This window comes from Bombus vosnesenskii, unplaced genomic scaffold (genome assembly GCF_011952255.1).
Source record: "Bombus vosnesenskii isolate JDL3184/JDL3185 unplaced genomic scaffold, Bvos_JDL3184-5_v1.1 scf7180000013264, whole genome shotgun sequence".
NCBI lineage: Eukaryota > Metazoa > Arthropoda > Insecta > Hymenoptera > Apidae > Bombus > Bombus vosnesenskii.
Genome location: NW_022882924.1, coordinates 92,652 through 109,866, shown reverse-complemented (window position 1 = coordinate 109,866; position 17,215 = coordinate 92,652). Strand labels below are relative to the sequence as shown.

At 28.7% G+C, this 17,215-nt stretch overlaps 1 protein-coding gene across 17 annotated transcripts; it reads right to left on the bottom strand.

Annotated features, from left to right (window-relative positions):
• Window positions 1–44: 44 nt before the first annotated feature.
• Window positions 45–17,173, bottom strand: LOC117238951 (WD repeat-containing protein 7). 17 transcript variants are annotated; one of them, XM_033504185.1, is made up of 26 exons: window positions 17,042–17,173; window positions 15,719–15,897; window positions 15,395–15,627; window positions 15,163–15,305; window positions 13,060–13,250; window positions 12,840–12,985; window positions 12,622–12,642; window positions 11,421–11,447; window positions 10,012–10,099; window positions 9,509–9,920; window positions 9,146–9,366; window positions 8,818–9,037; window positions 8,470–8,584; window positions 8,153–8,358; window positions 7,915–8,052; window positions 7,733–7,801; window positions 6,977–7,078; window positions 5,823–6,035; window positions 5,485–5,749; window positions 5,172–5,391; window positions 4,875–5,100; window positions 4,458–4,798; window positions 4,052–4,375; window positions 3,849–3,941; window positions 3,574–3,771; window positions 45–3,474 (listed from the first exon to the last, which is right to left on the bottom strand). In XM_033504185.1, the coding sequence occupies exons 2-26, from the start codon at window positions 15,881–15,883 to the stop codon at window positions 3,289–3,291; spliced, it is 4,563 nt and encodes a 1,520-aa protein (XP_033360076.1). In that variant the 5' UTR covers window positions 15,884–15,897; window positions 17,042–17,173; the 3' UTR covers window positions 45–3,288. The 17 variants fall into 17 exon arrangements, with proteins under 17 accessions (XP_033360076.1, XP_033360089.1, XP_033360146.1 ...); XM_033504198.1 differs by having other exon boundaries at window positions 10,012–10,102; window positions 15,184–15,305; XM_033504175.1 differs by having other exon boundaries at window positions 3,289–3,474; window positions 10,012–10,102.
• Window positions 17,174–17,215: the final 42 nt, after the last annotated feature.

Here is a 17,215-nt window from a genome sequence, read left to right as displayed (position 1 = left end):
TATATATATTATCGGATCTTTAACGCAACGCGTTTCACATTGGATACATTTAAATACATTTAATTATTGCATAACGATTAACAACACGTGCGTCACATTCCTTTTACAATTTTAAACATTACCGTTAGAGTTCTTTCACACGGAAATACATGCATCACAATTCGTGATAGATAGGAAATATTACATGTGCTTACATAAATAGAATCATATCTCCGTGTAAAACAGCTCTTAGTGATGGAATCGAAAGTCACATATAGCATTTAAAATAAACGATAGAATGTATTGAAATAATAAGAAATCCAAATATTTGAAGATAAAAATATGAGACTTTTAGAGACTTGTATGTTTAAATGTTGTTCCACATACTTCATACAAATACTACATGAACAATTCAACTTTTCCACAAGATTAGTACATCACGTTTAATATTTCGTAGGAATAATGGAATTTGGAAAAGTTGTTTTATAAAAATTGTAAGAATTTATCGAAAGTTTCTATATAGAAATCTATTTATGTTAAAATCTGAAAATATCGAATATCCATCACTGACAATTATTATTAACTACAAGAGAATGATCGATAAGAATAATAGTTATCGATCATTTTCATTATTGATTCAATTTCATCCGGTCATACGCAGCGCACGATAAAATATAATGTACACATAAATAATTACATAGTTACAATTAGGCATAGTTTGATTTTATATATATACAAGATACATGTATGCGTATGTGTAACGCATTGAAATTGTTTAATTTATCGCGATAGGATATTATGATTGAGAAATGAACCTCGTCATTTTCGTACATATTTCTCAAACCAACACTTCCCTTCGGCTTCTGCTTACGAGTATTTTGTTTTGGTACCGATTCTAGACACGCCTGCGTGACAAATGCTTGCGGTACAAATGTCTCTTAGCCTTCGCAATAATTACGAATCTAATAGCTTTTAAGTTTTGTTATCGATAAATATGTTAGTTTCATCTTCCTATTCACTTTTCTGGTGATATTTCAAATAAAAGAAAAGATCAAAACTATTAAAAGTATTCTATAATATCTTTCTTCGTATTCTTCATATTATCAACATCCAATGATAGAAAGCTTAAAATATCGTTAAAAAAATAATAAAACTGCACACTTTTAAAATAGTAACGAATCAACTTAATAAACGCAATATATCACCGATAACAAAAATTTTAACAGATATGCATTATATTTCGCTTGATTAGCACAATCTCTTAGAAAATTTATTCATGATTTTGTGCGATTTATGATAGGTAACTAAATCGTAACATAAGGATTGTACATACATACAACTGTATACCTCGCTGGACTTGTCACAATATCTGTAATAACTTGAATAATGTTATCAATTTTTAAACCATATACACATATGTATACACGATCATTGTCTATTTACACAGAATATTGTGCAAAATTCATAAAAGGCAATAATCACAATAAATTATACTAAACGAACTTATTATCGTCTATATTCACTATTTATCCAGTTTCTCAAGAATGGAGAAAATTTTATTTCACGAGGAAAAATAAAAAAAGAAGCAACACACTTTACATATGGATAATACCTACACATAGATTAGCTTTAATCTTTCAATCGCTTCATTTTAAACGAAATAAATATTACTAATAATTTTCGCGTAGAATATTTATAAAAATCGTAAGGTAACTGTAAAATATATCTTGAATTCTGAATAACTGCTTTAAAAATTACTGCCTCCCTCTCTCACGCGCGCGTGCGCGCGCGCGTGTGTGTGTGTGTGTGTCTAGACTGATTTCTAGGCTTGAACTACACGGGTGTTTTATACGGTTCGTCTTGCATGTCCCGTTTTCTCCACCAAAGTATGAAAATATAACACGCTGGCAATGCGATACAATGATACAATGTTTAGTATCGGTTTAACTACACAGCAGTAGAAAGTAAAAACGTGATTGAAAAATGTTCGATATATATTCACTAATGACTATTGAGCTTTTTCGTGTTTTTTAATATTACGCAATATTAGAGCAATAAGGCATCAAGGCTGTACAAAATTCATTTTTGTATTGAATTAATTCTTCCTGAATACGGTGTCTAACCCGTAGCGTATAAGATGCCCGTAAAACGCTCATCCATTCAAGATCCTGCTTCGGCGGGGAAACGCAATATGCAACACGTAGCGTATAAGACGCCCGTGTGGTTCTCTATTCTAGCCTTAGTCCTAAGTACCGAAACATGCGTGATCAATTATTAGTCTCTTTAGGAATCAGATCTCGACGTATATCATTTTAAGATGCGGAAATATTTATCTTTCGTTAAGCGGTACAAATTACGCGGACAAATAACACATGTAAAATTTGTAAAACAGGAATTCATTTGAAGCGTTTAATTATACATAAACAAATTAAATATATGATGTTCATACAAGTTATTATATTGACTTATACGATTCGCCAATGCGTTATGTATATACAAATCTTCAGCGAGAATTCTTTTCTTTTTCTTCTTTATATGTATATATACACAGGTATGTACTTTCAACGCGAGGTTCCAGTTTTTCATATGGTAACCATCTTTTTATCTATTATATCAGGATTTCAGGAATATGTAATCATGGCTTTGAATAGTATACGCAATAATGTAACATTGCGTAATGTATAGTACAGCACACGTCCACACAAATCCTCATGTAGAAATAACTAACAACATCTATGGTATACGTGTGACAGTATGAAAGCGTTTCATCGTATTATTTTACTTTGATCTAAATTCACGAAATTTCAGTGAAATACTTTAGTATCATAACTACATTATTGGCAATGAAATGATAATGCAGTTAAATTACTAGATAAAAGAAATACTTTTTGTTTAAACCTGATGGCATCAAACTCTCTTGTGTGCTATGAAAACACCAAAATGTAGCATATTCGTGCGCGACCAAGAAATGAAATATTTAAATTATATATATGAAATAAAAAGATAGATAAGTGTAAGAAATTGAAAAGAAAAAACAATTTTTCATACCATACTTGACGATAATCGCTAAACCATATCCTGCATCGTGCAATGATAAACTTCATTTGTGTATACTCCATATGATATCCAATTATTTTAGCACTAGTACTATTAAGTACCAATAAGCGCACCAATATTCACGACATCACTTTCGGGTATTTCTTTTGCCTAAAACAGTTATTCCATATTTCTCCTATAGGCTGATCCCATTTTATACTGTACTTATCTTCATTTATTCATTATTGGGATAGAAGGGAGCATCTTCACAGTTTAAACATTGAATCGTGTTTCTGATCCATCAGCAAGCATTAGTGTAACTGTTCGATTATTTATCCATATCAATCGAGCTAGTCGCATAGGGTTTAATCGTGCTACATCGTTAATGGGTGCAGTGCTATATGATTTCACACAACGTGTTTGAGAGTTCCCTAGGCCGAACATACCACTACTTGTTTGCTGAGAACATTGAAAATTACTTAAATTAACAATAAAATTGACTAATTGATTAATGTGAGTTACAGCAATATATATATAAATAAATAGAGAACATCTTACCTGCCAAAAGCATAATTTATTTTCCGTACAAGAATAACTAACCAGAAACTTGCCTTCAGGTGAAAACGCTAATGCAGTTACAGATGCAACATGCGCAGGTACTGTTTGACATTTAACATTGCCTCGTAATTCATATAAAGCGAGCTGACCATTGCGACTACCTACTGCTATTCTGCGTGTTGCCGGACAATGACTTACCTGAAATAAATAGATATTTTATTATCAGCTAAGCATTTAAAAAATTATATAAACAATATTAACATAACTCAACTTACTTGATTAAATCTACATACTGCTGGAAACACATCATTCAATGGTTTAGTCTTAAGATGACCTGGATCTAAACAATGTAAGATAATATCCATGACCTACAAATAGTAAATTATATTAAATTATAAATTATATAACAAATATTAAATTATATTATATTAAATATACAATTATGTTTCAATTTCATAATAATTTGAGTTATTCTCACCTCAACTAAGAGATCGCTCATTTCGCTCTGCATTTTATCAATTAATTGTTCAACAATCCTAAGTATTTCTGGTTTTGCCCTAACCAAAACACTTGCACCCATATTTACATTTAACGTTTGCGCATTTTGTTGTAGTGTATTGTATCTAGCTACTTCTCGTGCCATCGTAGTAATAAATGCTGCAGGTCGAGCAGTAGCTATTAAAGTTAAAGCATGTCTTGCTGTACGACAGGTATCAGCTTGAGGTGTAAGCGGAAGGCCATATGTCATATTTGGTACCAATTTATCAGCATCACAACACATTTCTAATAATCCCAATAATACCTGTATTGGATACATTGACAAATCTTACTTACGCTTATAAATTATATTCGTTATAAGATTAATTTGTTAATACGATTCTTACTTTCGATACGTCAAGATATGGTTCCCAAACAGTGAAACCTCTACCAATGAGATCAATTGCGGCTCTTCGCAATGCCGTATGTAAAGGTAATTTCGGAGAGTGAGGTGCGTGTAACAAGTGCGTGAGTGCCATACTAGTATGCCTGGCAAGATTATTATTTCCTATTCCAAAACCTTCTACAATTGAACTCTTTCGTCTTTGTTCGTTATCTCTTTTCTGATTTGTGGTAGTAACGTCTTGCCCAAATTCTGCACCTATTACCCCTAGTAATACAACTGCTGTCGTTTGCTTTCGTTTTAATTCCGCCACGCTCGATGGTTTCCTAGCTACATTTATTTCTGCTAATGTATGTAAAGAAATTAAATACTTCTTCCAATACTAAAATTATATAAGCGAAATTTTATAATTTATTCTTACCTTCTGCCAGTTCCTCTTCTTCATCTTCCTCCTCCGTATGTGATTCAGATGGTGGAATTGGACTACCTGGAGCTGGTGGACTTTGATTTTGCGATTGTGGTGCAATAGGTTCTTGAGTGCTATACATTGGTAGATATTGTGACCAGCTATCTACAAGTGTTTTCCTTCCTTTTGGACCCATTCTTCCTAATTCAGCAAGTAATAAAGCTTGAGCAGCTTCGCGAATCTAAAATATTATTATTTTATATAACATTATAAGTTTTATACAATTTTTTATATACATCAGTGCTAACAAACCTCAAGACATTGATGTTGCCATCTACGAGCCATCATTTCAACTTGAGGCCGTTTAAAAGTCTTAACACCACCTTGTGAAACTATTTTATCGGGCAATAGTACACAGTGTAATGTTGCTAAGAGAGACCAACCTTGCTTAATCTGTGCTTGTTGCGCTGTATAAATTTCTTCATTTTCTTCTTCTGCCTTATTCCAATTAACTGTAGATCTATTACCAGGCCTAAGTATATTAAATAAAGTGTAGATAAAATTTGTATTTAATTTTAATTAGATATTTAAAAGGATAGAAAAACAAATAATATTAATTATTCACCTATGCATTTTACGATTTCGTTCTTGTTCAGGTACAAAAGTGGCATTGTTCATTGACATTAAAGTATTTGCTAAAGCTACTACTGCTAATAAATGATTGCTGGTTAATGTGGTAGATAACTCCCAATGTGCCCTTGCTGTGAATGCTCTGGTAAGTCTTTCTTGTCTAACTAATTCTGCTGGTAAACGTTGTTCTAATTGAGTTGTAGGTTCGCCAATTGGTTCCAATTGCATTTGCCAAGTTGGTAATAATAATGACATGTAACCTTCAAAAAATAATATTAATTGAATCATGAGAAGTCACATGCACTTAATAAACTAAATCATATTCGCTCGTACCTCCTTTTGACAATACTCCAAATGAAACAGGAACCATAGGTCTTAATAAACCTAACTTTCCTTCGCAAACGCGATCTAAATCTGGATCAATACCCCAAGCATGTAATAAACTTAATATAAGCTGAGCAACTTCCATAGTGGCATTTGGTTCACTAAACGCTCCATTTCGTTTTAAATTGTTTTTCGCAATTTCATTATTATTCCAATTATCACCTGTAAAACAATAAAATTTTGTAAATATAGTCGGAAATTTCTTAATCCTAAATGTACAAAGAAACACTAAAGAAGTAAAATATAACATAAATCTATAACTTAAAGATTGTTTGTACATTCCCACATCAACATTTTAGATGTAAAAATATTTAAATGAAGAGATATTAAATGTTTGTTTTAAACGTCTTGATCAATGAGATGTATGAGAAATTTTACAATAATATACAACGACAAAAAGTTTATGAATAAAAACATTAACATATAAAATGCAGCGTGCTATCATCAGAACATGATAAAATACTAATGAAAATGATGAAATAAACAAAATCACGTTTATAATTTAAGAAAAAAGTAAGCAAATAATTTTTTAGGCAATTTTTCTTACAAATACACAAAATTTCATTTAGAAACTACTCATCTGATTTTAAATTCTTTACAGTCATACTATGAACTCTGATTTGCCTTATGTAAATAAATACTATAGCAAATTTTAAGTATATTAATTAAGGAAGAAAAAAAAGCAAATAATACAGTGAAAACAGGAACGTTAGAAGTATAAACTATATTTTACAAAATATAATACCTAACTGTGTGTTTGTTACTTTTAAAAAGTGTTTAATTTTCAACTCATTTTTGTAAAAATATAACATTATGTATTTACTAAATGATACTACAAATAATTAAACATATTTATGATAAAATCCACAAATGTTTGAATTTTTATCAGTATACAAATACAACAAACCAGGGAAATCAGTAAAACTTTCAATCATTTGTATTTTGGATATTAAAAAAACACTAGAAATTAATATATTTTATATGGAAAAAAAAAGAAAATGGAAAGCAGATGACAAATCTAAACTAACAACAAAAATCCATGCCACGTAATTCAACAGTAGAAAGTACAATAATTTTGCCATCTTCCTTAAATCATGGCTAACCTTTGCCGTCGAGAGTCGACGGCTTGAGGCCAACGCTTTCCACCTTGGCCTGAATCTTAGTATGTACGTTCTCTGCGCCCTCCTTCATTTTAGCCAATATACCTACAGAAAGAAATTGGCTTTAGATGCTATAAGTGAGTATACTTTTTCAACATGAATTCTTCTAACTACAACAGTTGAAATGTTGAACATACTATGAAATTTCCTGTAAGTATTATGCATATGAAATAAATATTCGAAAAGGAAATATATTTGTGTAAATCAATATGCCTAATAGAAAAGAAATACTACCAAGCATTAAGCAAATTAAAAATACAAACAGCTAATTCATGATAAAATATCTACTTTAAATTTTCTTTATTTCTTTAAATTAAGGTTGTACATCTTGTTTAATTTTGTGTTCCTTAATGAATCAATATAAAAAATGTCAATTGATTAAGAGTTTCAATGTAAATATTGAAAATTCAAACAAAATAACATATTGTACTTAAAACAAATGTGTTTTAATAGTAGAATTTTGGCTTGAATGTTATATTACATCCAAGAATATATGTATCTGTCTGCATCGCAAAACATGTGATTAATATTTTAGTATGCATGAAGACTATATATTGTATTATTTGCATTAAACGTAATATGTGAAATAAGGCCAATATTTTTATATAAAGATCTTGTTAAATTTTTGCTGTATACAAGTATATAAAAAAATTGCGTACAAACTACGATTTACAAAATGAAACTATAACAACACAATACCGTGGCGATCCTTCTCCTTTAAAATTCGTTCAACGTCGCCTGCCTTATCCTTGACGCGACCGAAAAAGTCTACAAAGTGGCATGTTTGTTCAAGTTTTTTTTTATTAATATAGATATCGATTAAATGCTCGAAGTTAGTATCTATATGTATGAACAAATAAAAATATCTCAGACATGTTTACCTGCAATTTTTTTATGAGCATCTGGACTAGCAGATTGTGTAAGTGCTGCAACTTTTTGATACTCAGAGGCTGAAATAAGACCCTGTGCTTCCAAAGAACCAGGTGACATTGCTCCATATTCATCATTAAGTAATTGTACTATGTAAAAATGAGAACAAATAAACCTAATTTTTAAGTGTCTTTATGTAAAGTATTAACATTTTATATATATTTTTTTAAAAATTAAAAAAGATATTACCTATCAATGCTTCTATGTCAAAAAATAAAATATGGCTTTCTGGATCTTTAGGATTACTTCTAAAACCTTGAATCATTAAAGGTGTGCCTTTTGTCTTTATTTGATTTCCATGATCAACTCCTTGTCCACCATGAAGTTGTTGCAATTGATGCAATCCTCTTTGGGTTGCGTGTCTTATAGCAGACAGATTTCTATGTCTCAAGCCTCTAAAGAAACAAAACATGAAAAACATAACGAAAAGAAAGAAAATCTTTTAGAGACTTGGTTCTAAAATTTACTTAGTATCCCTATCATTCATTTTGCAAGGTCTCATTTACCTAAAAAAATGTACAGCAGGATTAGCTAAACCTAGTTCACCACCAGTAGCAGATCCACCAGACGCAGTGATTGTATTTTCATCGCAAGCATAGAGCACTTCTTCTGCAATAATACCTGTACAGATTTTTATTAAAATTTTGTTAAAATTTTATTAAAATTTTATTACAATTTTATTAAAATTTTACAAGAACAAATTTTGATGTATTAGATGCTAAATAATATATTAGTTGACAAAAAACATAATAACGAAAATATGATATTTATAATTTATTATTAAAAATATAAATATAATTTATTAAAAATATAAAGATATCATTGGGATATTAAAATTGAAAATTTATATGTACCATGCAATACACGATCTAGATGGCCGGTTTCCATTTGCCATACATACACAGCTCCGTCTGAACATCCAACTATCATAAAGTCATCCAATGGTCTCCATTTTATCGTAACAACTGGGAATAAGTGCCGAGAAGCAAGAACAACACATTTTCTTTCTGCTAATGATAACAGAGTAACACTATGATCTGATGCAACACTGCAAACACACTTCTGTATTCTATGCTAAAAAGATAATAAAATTATAATTATGTATAATTTGTGAGACAAAAGACAGACATATAATAAAATATTGCTAGTTAATAATGTACTTATAAAAAAAATTGAACGTACACTACAGTTATCAGGTGGTACCATTAATTGTGTAATTTCACCTGCATGGACGCAGAATCTATGAATGAGTGTACCAGCATAAAGGTCCCATAAACATACAGCAAAATCAACAGATCCAGAAACGAGATGTGTCCGATCATAACGTGGTGCTGCTCCATGTGGATACAAAAGGCAGTTCACTCGGCCGGAGTGACCCAACAATACTTGGTGAGGAGGCCAATCTATAAACCATCATAATAAAATAAAGAGAAAGAAGTATGATTGAAAGAAATTTATATGAACATCACGATTATAATTATTCAAATTGCCCAATTGAACGAAAAGAAAAATATTGCTACTTTTGAATTAATAAATTTATTGTACCATCATATTGTTGATGATTGCCATGAAGTAATTGAAGCATGACTGTTTGTGTTGCAGGAACAATGATAATACTGCCGTCTTCACGACCGACAACTAAACGACTTTGTTGTGGTAAATATATACTAGCTGTTAATTTTATGCCATGTCCATCTCCACTATCTAATTGATCTAATATTCCAACTGGTGATGGTTTCATTTCCTCCCAAGCAGTTGTAATACTCGTTTTTACCGCTGGTGGTAGTGAAAGTGGAGTTGAACGGTCATTTTGACAAATTTGAGCTAATTGTTGAGTCGTTACTTCTGGAACTGTCCAGAGAACAACTCCTCCACTATCACCACGTAATAAATACTTTAACGTTTTACTTTGTTTTTGAACTGTAACTAGTCGCATTGCTGGTGGGCATGATAGAGGCTAAAATGGAAAAAGAAACATAATAATTAATTACGTTGAAGTGTATAATTTGTAGGAAATTAAAGTTGTTAAACATCAATTTTAAACTGACCTTGACTCCAGGTTGCGTCAAAGTGCAGTAGAGATAAGGTTGATCATATTCAACACCAGCGGTATGAAAATTTTTGTTGTCTGCAACGCTACTATACAATAAAAAAAATTGCTTTCTTGGAATAATATTATTTCGAATATTAATTCATAATAGATTTTGATATACTATAATTCATAATAGATTTTGATATACTATTATTTATAATAGATTTTGATATACTATAATAAATTGCAAACTGTAAAATTAAGAATGCTTTGCAATCGATAAATAGTAAATGTTATTTATTGTTTAAAATTGTTATAAATTTATATATATAATATATATATACATAATATGTATGTATGTATATATATATATATATATATATAATATATTTATATATAATATATATTTATATATATATTATATATAAATTTATTTATTTATTTATTTTAATAACTTAATTTATATTACTTGATTTATTATGCATACCAATAATTAATAATGTCTTTTATAAATTATTTAAATTAGTATGCTACTTGTATTAGTTACATAATAATTTGTTATATGGTAAATGCAGAAATAAAGATTGTTTAAATGTATGTATAAATTTATTTATATAAATATAACTAAGTAATATAGCTTGGCTTACTAAAACTACATAAGCTGGCACAGCACTATTATATTTTATTGAAATAGTTGTTTTCATTATTTACCTAACTTGTGATATGAGATATTGATACATGTAAAGCAACTTAGGACAGATAAAGATGAAAACGTAAGATGAAATGCAGAGAGATATAATACGGCTGTATAATATTTTGGTTTAATGTAAATTTCTATCATATAATCTATATAGATTTTGACAAAAGAATAATTAGTTATGAAATATTTGTCCTGGCAATTATGACATAATATAACAAATTATATTTCAATTATAACATTTGTATAATTTGAAATTACATATTTATTCTTTATAGTATTTTACGATCATATAGTCATATTACAAAGAACGTTAATCCGAACATAAGGTCAAAACAAACAAAATGTAAGAAAATTCATATAATTTGTTTATTAATTAATTGATTAACTTTTAATCAGCTTTAATTTGACTCCATGATTAAAAAATATCTGTAAACTACTAATAATAAAATAGAAGATGAATATTATCACTAATATAGTCATTGATTATATTTTTATGGTTTTAAAAAGCACTTCAAATCGTTTTGTATTTATGCATGTAAGAAATTTATAAATATTATACTTCATTCGTCATTTGTAATGGGAATAAGAAATAGGAAAGAAGAAAAGTGAACTTGTAGAAGAATACTATACGTAGCAAAACAAATATGAAGAACATAAATAAAGAGACAAAACTTGCAATGAAGAATACAAGAAGAAAGTGTGTAACAGAGATAACGCAGGATTACCTGCTAAGAGCCTTGCCCTTCAACTTGCTAGAAGAACACCAGATCCACCGTAGAATGAAGTAGATGTGTGTTATATGAAAAAGACACATCACCGTAAAAACAAGTTATATCATGAATTGTTTGTAACATATGTAAATTACAAATACATACAGTTACAATATACTTAATTACAGCAAAATTATCTTTTTAATATAACTTTTATTTTAATTATTTTTGGTGTTCTTTTTTTTGCTTTTCGAGAAAACTCAATGAAAACTCTGCTATAGTAAAATATAAGTAAACTTTAAAAAAAGATATTCATTCTATCTTTTCATTCTCACATATAAGGAACCCTATAGACAATTCATGAAATTTTTGAGATATAAATGTATATCTGTATTTAATTACATTCTTATTAAAGATAAAATATTATTAAGAAAAAGGAATAATAGATATTTTCCAAAGATCAACATTACTACATTTTTACATTTCCTACTTATTTGTAAGAATTATTTTACTTAATCATTAAAATGTTGTCATTAATTTTCATCGTAATATAGAAAATATATAATTTATATTTCCTATTTGTGATTGAATATGAATGTTCATGGTAAATGAAGTAAAACAATATAAGGGGAACAAATATTAAATGTGCATTGCCAGCAAGTGCGTCTATAAAATAGCATTTAATTCCAAAAACTGTAAATTAAAGATTCTAATTAATTGAAAAAAATATGTTTGGTTATAAGATCCGTCTATGCATCTAGCAATAAATGAAGTATATTGAAGAAAAAATTATTAACTGCAAATGACATTGGCATCAAGATAGATAACTACATTTCAACCAATTTATATTACATTTTATTTTAACTATGCTTGCAATAATATATTTTGTTCCTTTAAAATATATTATTTCATATATTATAAAATAAAATAATATAATAAAACAGAATAATTTTTCCAAAATATTTCTACTTTTACTACATATAGCTTTTACTTATATACAATTTTTCTTACGTTTCTTAAATTGTAATTGTTGTATTATCGTTTTCGAATTTGTTAGCTATTATATTTGTGTTAGAGTATATAAGTACAAATTAGTATCTAGTGTCATGCTATAAGATTAAGCATCTTTTTTCAATAAATATCTTTTCTTATTAAAACTTGATATGTTAATTCTTATATTAAAGATAATTGGCAATATTAAATTTAGAAGAACTACCTGTCAAGATGTACCAGAACCCTATAAGCAACAAATAAATATTTTATTAAATAAATCTATATTTCAAACTTGTTTTATAATGAATCTTTTGTTTTAGAAATATTTAATGCTTATCATCGTTGATAACTTCTTTGCAACAAGTCCAAAATATGAAATATTAAATATATAGTAAAAACATAAAATAAGAAGAAAAAGGGATATTCTACTTAAAAACGTACTTAGCTGGTAGTTTATAGAGATAACCACGACCTTCATCACTCCACAGGATTACTCTGTCCGCAGATAAGAAGTCTCCAGCCATCCAACGTTCGCCACAAGGTGCAGTGATTGAACATAGAAGGGAGAAATCACCGGCATCATATATCTAATGTGGATGATATATTAGTAAAAATCAAAATTTAAGTAATTTGTGAAACTATAATAATAAATAAGATATACCTGCCAATGTTTAGAGCATACAATTAATACAGTTCTCTGATTATATGGGCAACAAGTCATTGCAAGTGCATTTAAACATCGTATTTGTTTGCTTTCATGTTCATAAAGAGGCTCACTGTTACGATTCTCATGTCCAAGAAGAGTCCACACCTTGACTGTACCAGTCGTCGTTAAGGCCAGCACAACATCATCTTTAAATGAATGGAAGCGCCTGTTGCGCGTTAACTATATCTAAGAAGGTGTCATAGCGTTTTAAGCAAAAGAATTTTTAGTAAGGGTCAATAAAATGACACTTTATAAATGTCATAAACATATGAAAAAATATTAATTTTATACAAAATTAAGAAACTTTGTTGTAGTATTGATGAATAAATATGCTAAAAGTAGGAAACACAAACTATTTAAAACAGTTAATAATTTCAACCATAAATGATCAAGCCCCTGTAATACAGTACTATAATTTCATGCAAAATAAAATGTTTCAAATTAAATTAAACAGTTATCTATAAAGAGATTTTGAGTCATGCCAAATAATCCACAGAGCATCTTAAAAATCTAATCAATAATTATTCATTCCCAGATATAGCATAATTACATAAAGACAAAAAACATCAGACTATTAAACATTTTGTATTAGTTAATAGACTCTTGTTATTAACTTTTGGAAAGCCAGAAAGTCGCTATAATGGTTTGAACGTTGACAAGAGATTTATATAAGACATACCTCATATATGTACATATACCAGTTTTTAGAACAAATCTATTGACTTATATTTGTTTTGCTGGCCCTCTAAAAGTTTTCAACTTCTAAGATACCGTATATTAAGGGATATAATCTTTAAGATTTATGTATATGCACTAAAAACAGATACATCTGATGTGCTAGTATTGTAAACAATATTCTTGATGAATTACAGTACATGCAAAATTACACTTTTTTACATTATTTACATTCTTTTTCATTCATTGTCAATTCTAGGGATGTATTTAAAAGACATTGTAGATATAATATTTTATATAGTAAAATAGTTTTCTTACATATCTTTATTAAAAATCCTATAGAAAATATGAAAATAGAACTTTATTCTAGTAATCAATAAAATTTTAATCATATGGTATTTTATTGTATAATAAAATACCAGCACTAAAATTTTCATACAAGTGCATTCATTGCATTCAAACACTAAACTTGTTCTAAAAATTATCGGTTTAAATATATACTTACGATAGATATAGTATACCATAAATGATATGAAAGTGATTAATGTAGATAAATGCAATGTATGCCATAATGATTTTGTGAAAGGAAATGCGAATGAAGGAGAGTAGCATAAAAGAAAGGTTTGTTCAAGTATAATGCCTGCTCATTTGATTTTATTATTCTAGAAAATGAGAGTCAAAAATCAGAGGAGAAAAAAATATGAAAAAAATGATAGAGCCTTAACTACCAGTGTGAAAACACTGATATGTCTCCGCATTTGTTTCATTAACATGCTGCAACAATGTAATTTTCATTAATTTATAATAATATTTAGATTAACACCGCTAAATAATACAATATAAGATATATTAGATAGTACTATCAATTTGAGTGATTACAAAATACTCTTTACAAAAGAAAAGATACATAAATAGTTAAATGCCAAGTTTTTAATCTACCCAAAGCTTTTTTTATTAATTGCTTGAAAAATTAGCAGAAAATTCTAAATCACAAGAAGATAAAAATATCTATGCATATAAATTTTTATCTTTGTTAATTACTTTGCTAAAAAGATATTACAAAATTTATTATATATTCCAATTAAATAGTATAGTGCACAAAGAATATATATTTTCATGGACGACTTTGTTCGATATCTAAAGGAAACACCTGTTGAGCAGAAAGATAGTATATAAAAAATTAATAGGCCAGGAGATACCAAGCATATTGTACAAATAAATATTGTACTTAATATTTAATCGAAACAATTCACTTATATTATAATGAAATAGTATCTCTTTAGAGCAATAAATTTTTGCACAATACAGATTGGTAGAGAAATCAGAGAAAGATAAGGTTGCAATTTATGGTATAAAGCATAGGTGTGATGGAGTGTAACTAACTTGTATGCACGTAGAACCGACCTTTCCGTTTGGCCGGCCGCAAAACGTGCAAAGCACTGATCCAGTCAGGATTAACACGGGAGCTTAAGGTGAATAAAACTTCCAAACTAAAAGGGTCCATTACTAAAACCTCAGGATAGTATCTAAAATTATAAAATGAATATTCTTTAAATTAGAAATTTGTTAAAGAAATGTATATACTGTTTTAAAGTATAATATAATTATAATATACCCCGAACAAAACAATCTAACATCTTCTCCACCAGCAGAGACATAAGGCAACATCTGTGTATGAACACTGGTGAGCTTTACAGCTTCCCTGCATTTTCCATCAACTAAGTCCCATGTACACATTTCTCCACTTTCACTACTACTGACAATATAATTTTGCTCCATAATAACACTTGCTCGACTCAGGCACATTATTGGAGCAGTATGACCAACAAGCAAACATCTTGGACTCATCTTAATATATAATTAATAACATAATCATTTAATGCTAATATTAATATTTCTGAAATTAATTAAATGAATTAAAATGTAATTATACATTTACCTTCAATGTTTCAGGGTCTACTTGCCACAAACATATCTGGCCATCATAACATCCTGTTACTAATGTTTTTTGATCTCGAGACAAATAGATACAGGAAACACAATGAGTTGGAGCTATGCGTCCCCATAAAACTATGGGTACTACTAAGCTTGTGCCCGCTGTCATTTTAAAAATTCAACCTACAATTTATTACAAACTGGATTAAGTAAAAATTAACTTATTATTTTAGCACACATAGTCATTGTAACATTGAACATAAAGTTGAAATATAACGAATATAATTAATATAAAATTAAATGAAAACTTTAAACAACTTATTTATATTTTGCAAACGTAATTAAAATGAACTCTTGTCTTTTTTGTTATAATTATACATAACATTATGTGTAACAAATTATTAACATATTTTAATGAAAATAATTCTATAATGATGATATATCATCTTAATATCCTTTGGAAGTATCCCAAGTTTGATTGAAGGTATAAGAAATTTTCATATTTGTAGTAATATTTAAATGCTATAAATGTAAAATATATTACAAACATAGATACAACTATTTAATTTTGAACTTTAAAACTATTACAAATTTTCACAAATTTATATTTAACAATTATTTTCATTACATGTTCTATTTCGGAATAAATTCATTTACTCGTATGTTAAAACAAAATGTGTTATATCTTTATTTAATATAATTATTGTAAATGATATAAAGGAACACAACTTATTTTTTAAATAAGTCATTGTGATATAAATGCACAGCATATTAATTTTTTCAGTTACTAAAAGAAGAAGTTTTTGTTTTGATAATATAAAAACAAAATACATATAGGCTATGCATAAGTACATGTTTTATTTTGTAAAACTATAAGGATGAAAATTGCTAAATCTACAACATATGCTCCTCTGACATAGATGATATAAAATAACAGTAATTCATAGAAACAATTCAAAGGAAGTCGTTAAATAACAATGCAATCAAATAATCCCGTAATAAATGAATGACAAAACCTTATTATAAAGTACTCAAAGAATAATCAGTATTATATTAATACTAATAACAAATATTTTCATTGATAGCAAGTGAATTCTTCGTCCATAGCAAAAAAGGGTTTGACAAGCATCTACCATAAAGGCCATCGTTATAACGCGATACATTAAGTCCTCGAAGAAAACCTATTAAAAGCAATTAGAGGCGTCTGCTATATCACGTTCACGAGATGTCACTGACAATTTGTAAGGTTCTAATTTTATCGCGTTTATATGCAATTATTTTAACAAATCAACATGTATTCTATGTAAAAAAACATAGATATATTTACCGAAAATACTGAATATTAATGACAACGGCTCCAAACGTCGTAACTGGCGATATATGCCAAAAATCATACAACCCTTACTGTACTCTCACGACCGTGGCCATCTTGATGTTGGAAATAGTCAGACGAATAACGCATAGAATCAGCTGTTCCACGTCAAAAGATCCCTATCCCTAG

Coding starts and splice junctions, on each gene's coding strand:
- LOC117238951 (XM_033504175.1), bottom strand. CDS start 15,883: ATGACAGCGGGCACAAGCTTAGTAGTACCCATAGTTTTATGGGGACGC. Junction 12,986..13,059: donor TATGCTCTAAACATTGGCAG/GTATATCTTATT, acceptor CATCCACATTAG/ATATATGATGCCGGTGATTT. Junction 5,750..5,822: donor TGGAGTATTGTCAAAAGGAG/GTACGAGCGAAT, acceptor TATTTTTTGAAG/GTTACATGTCATTATTATTA.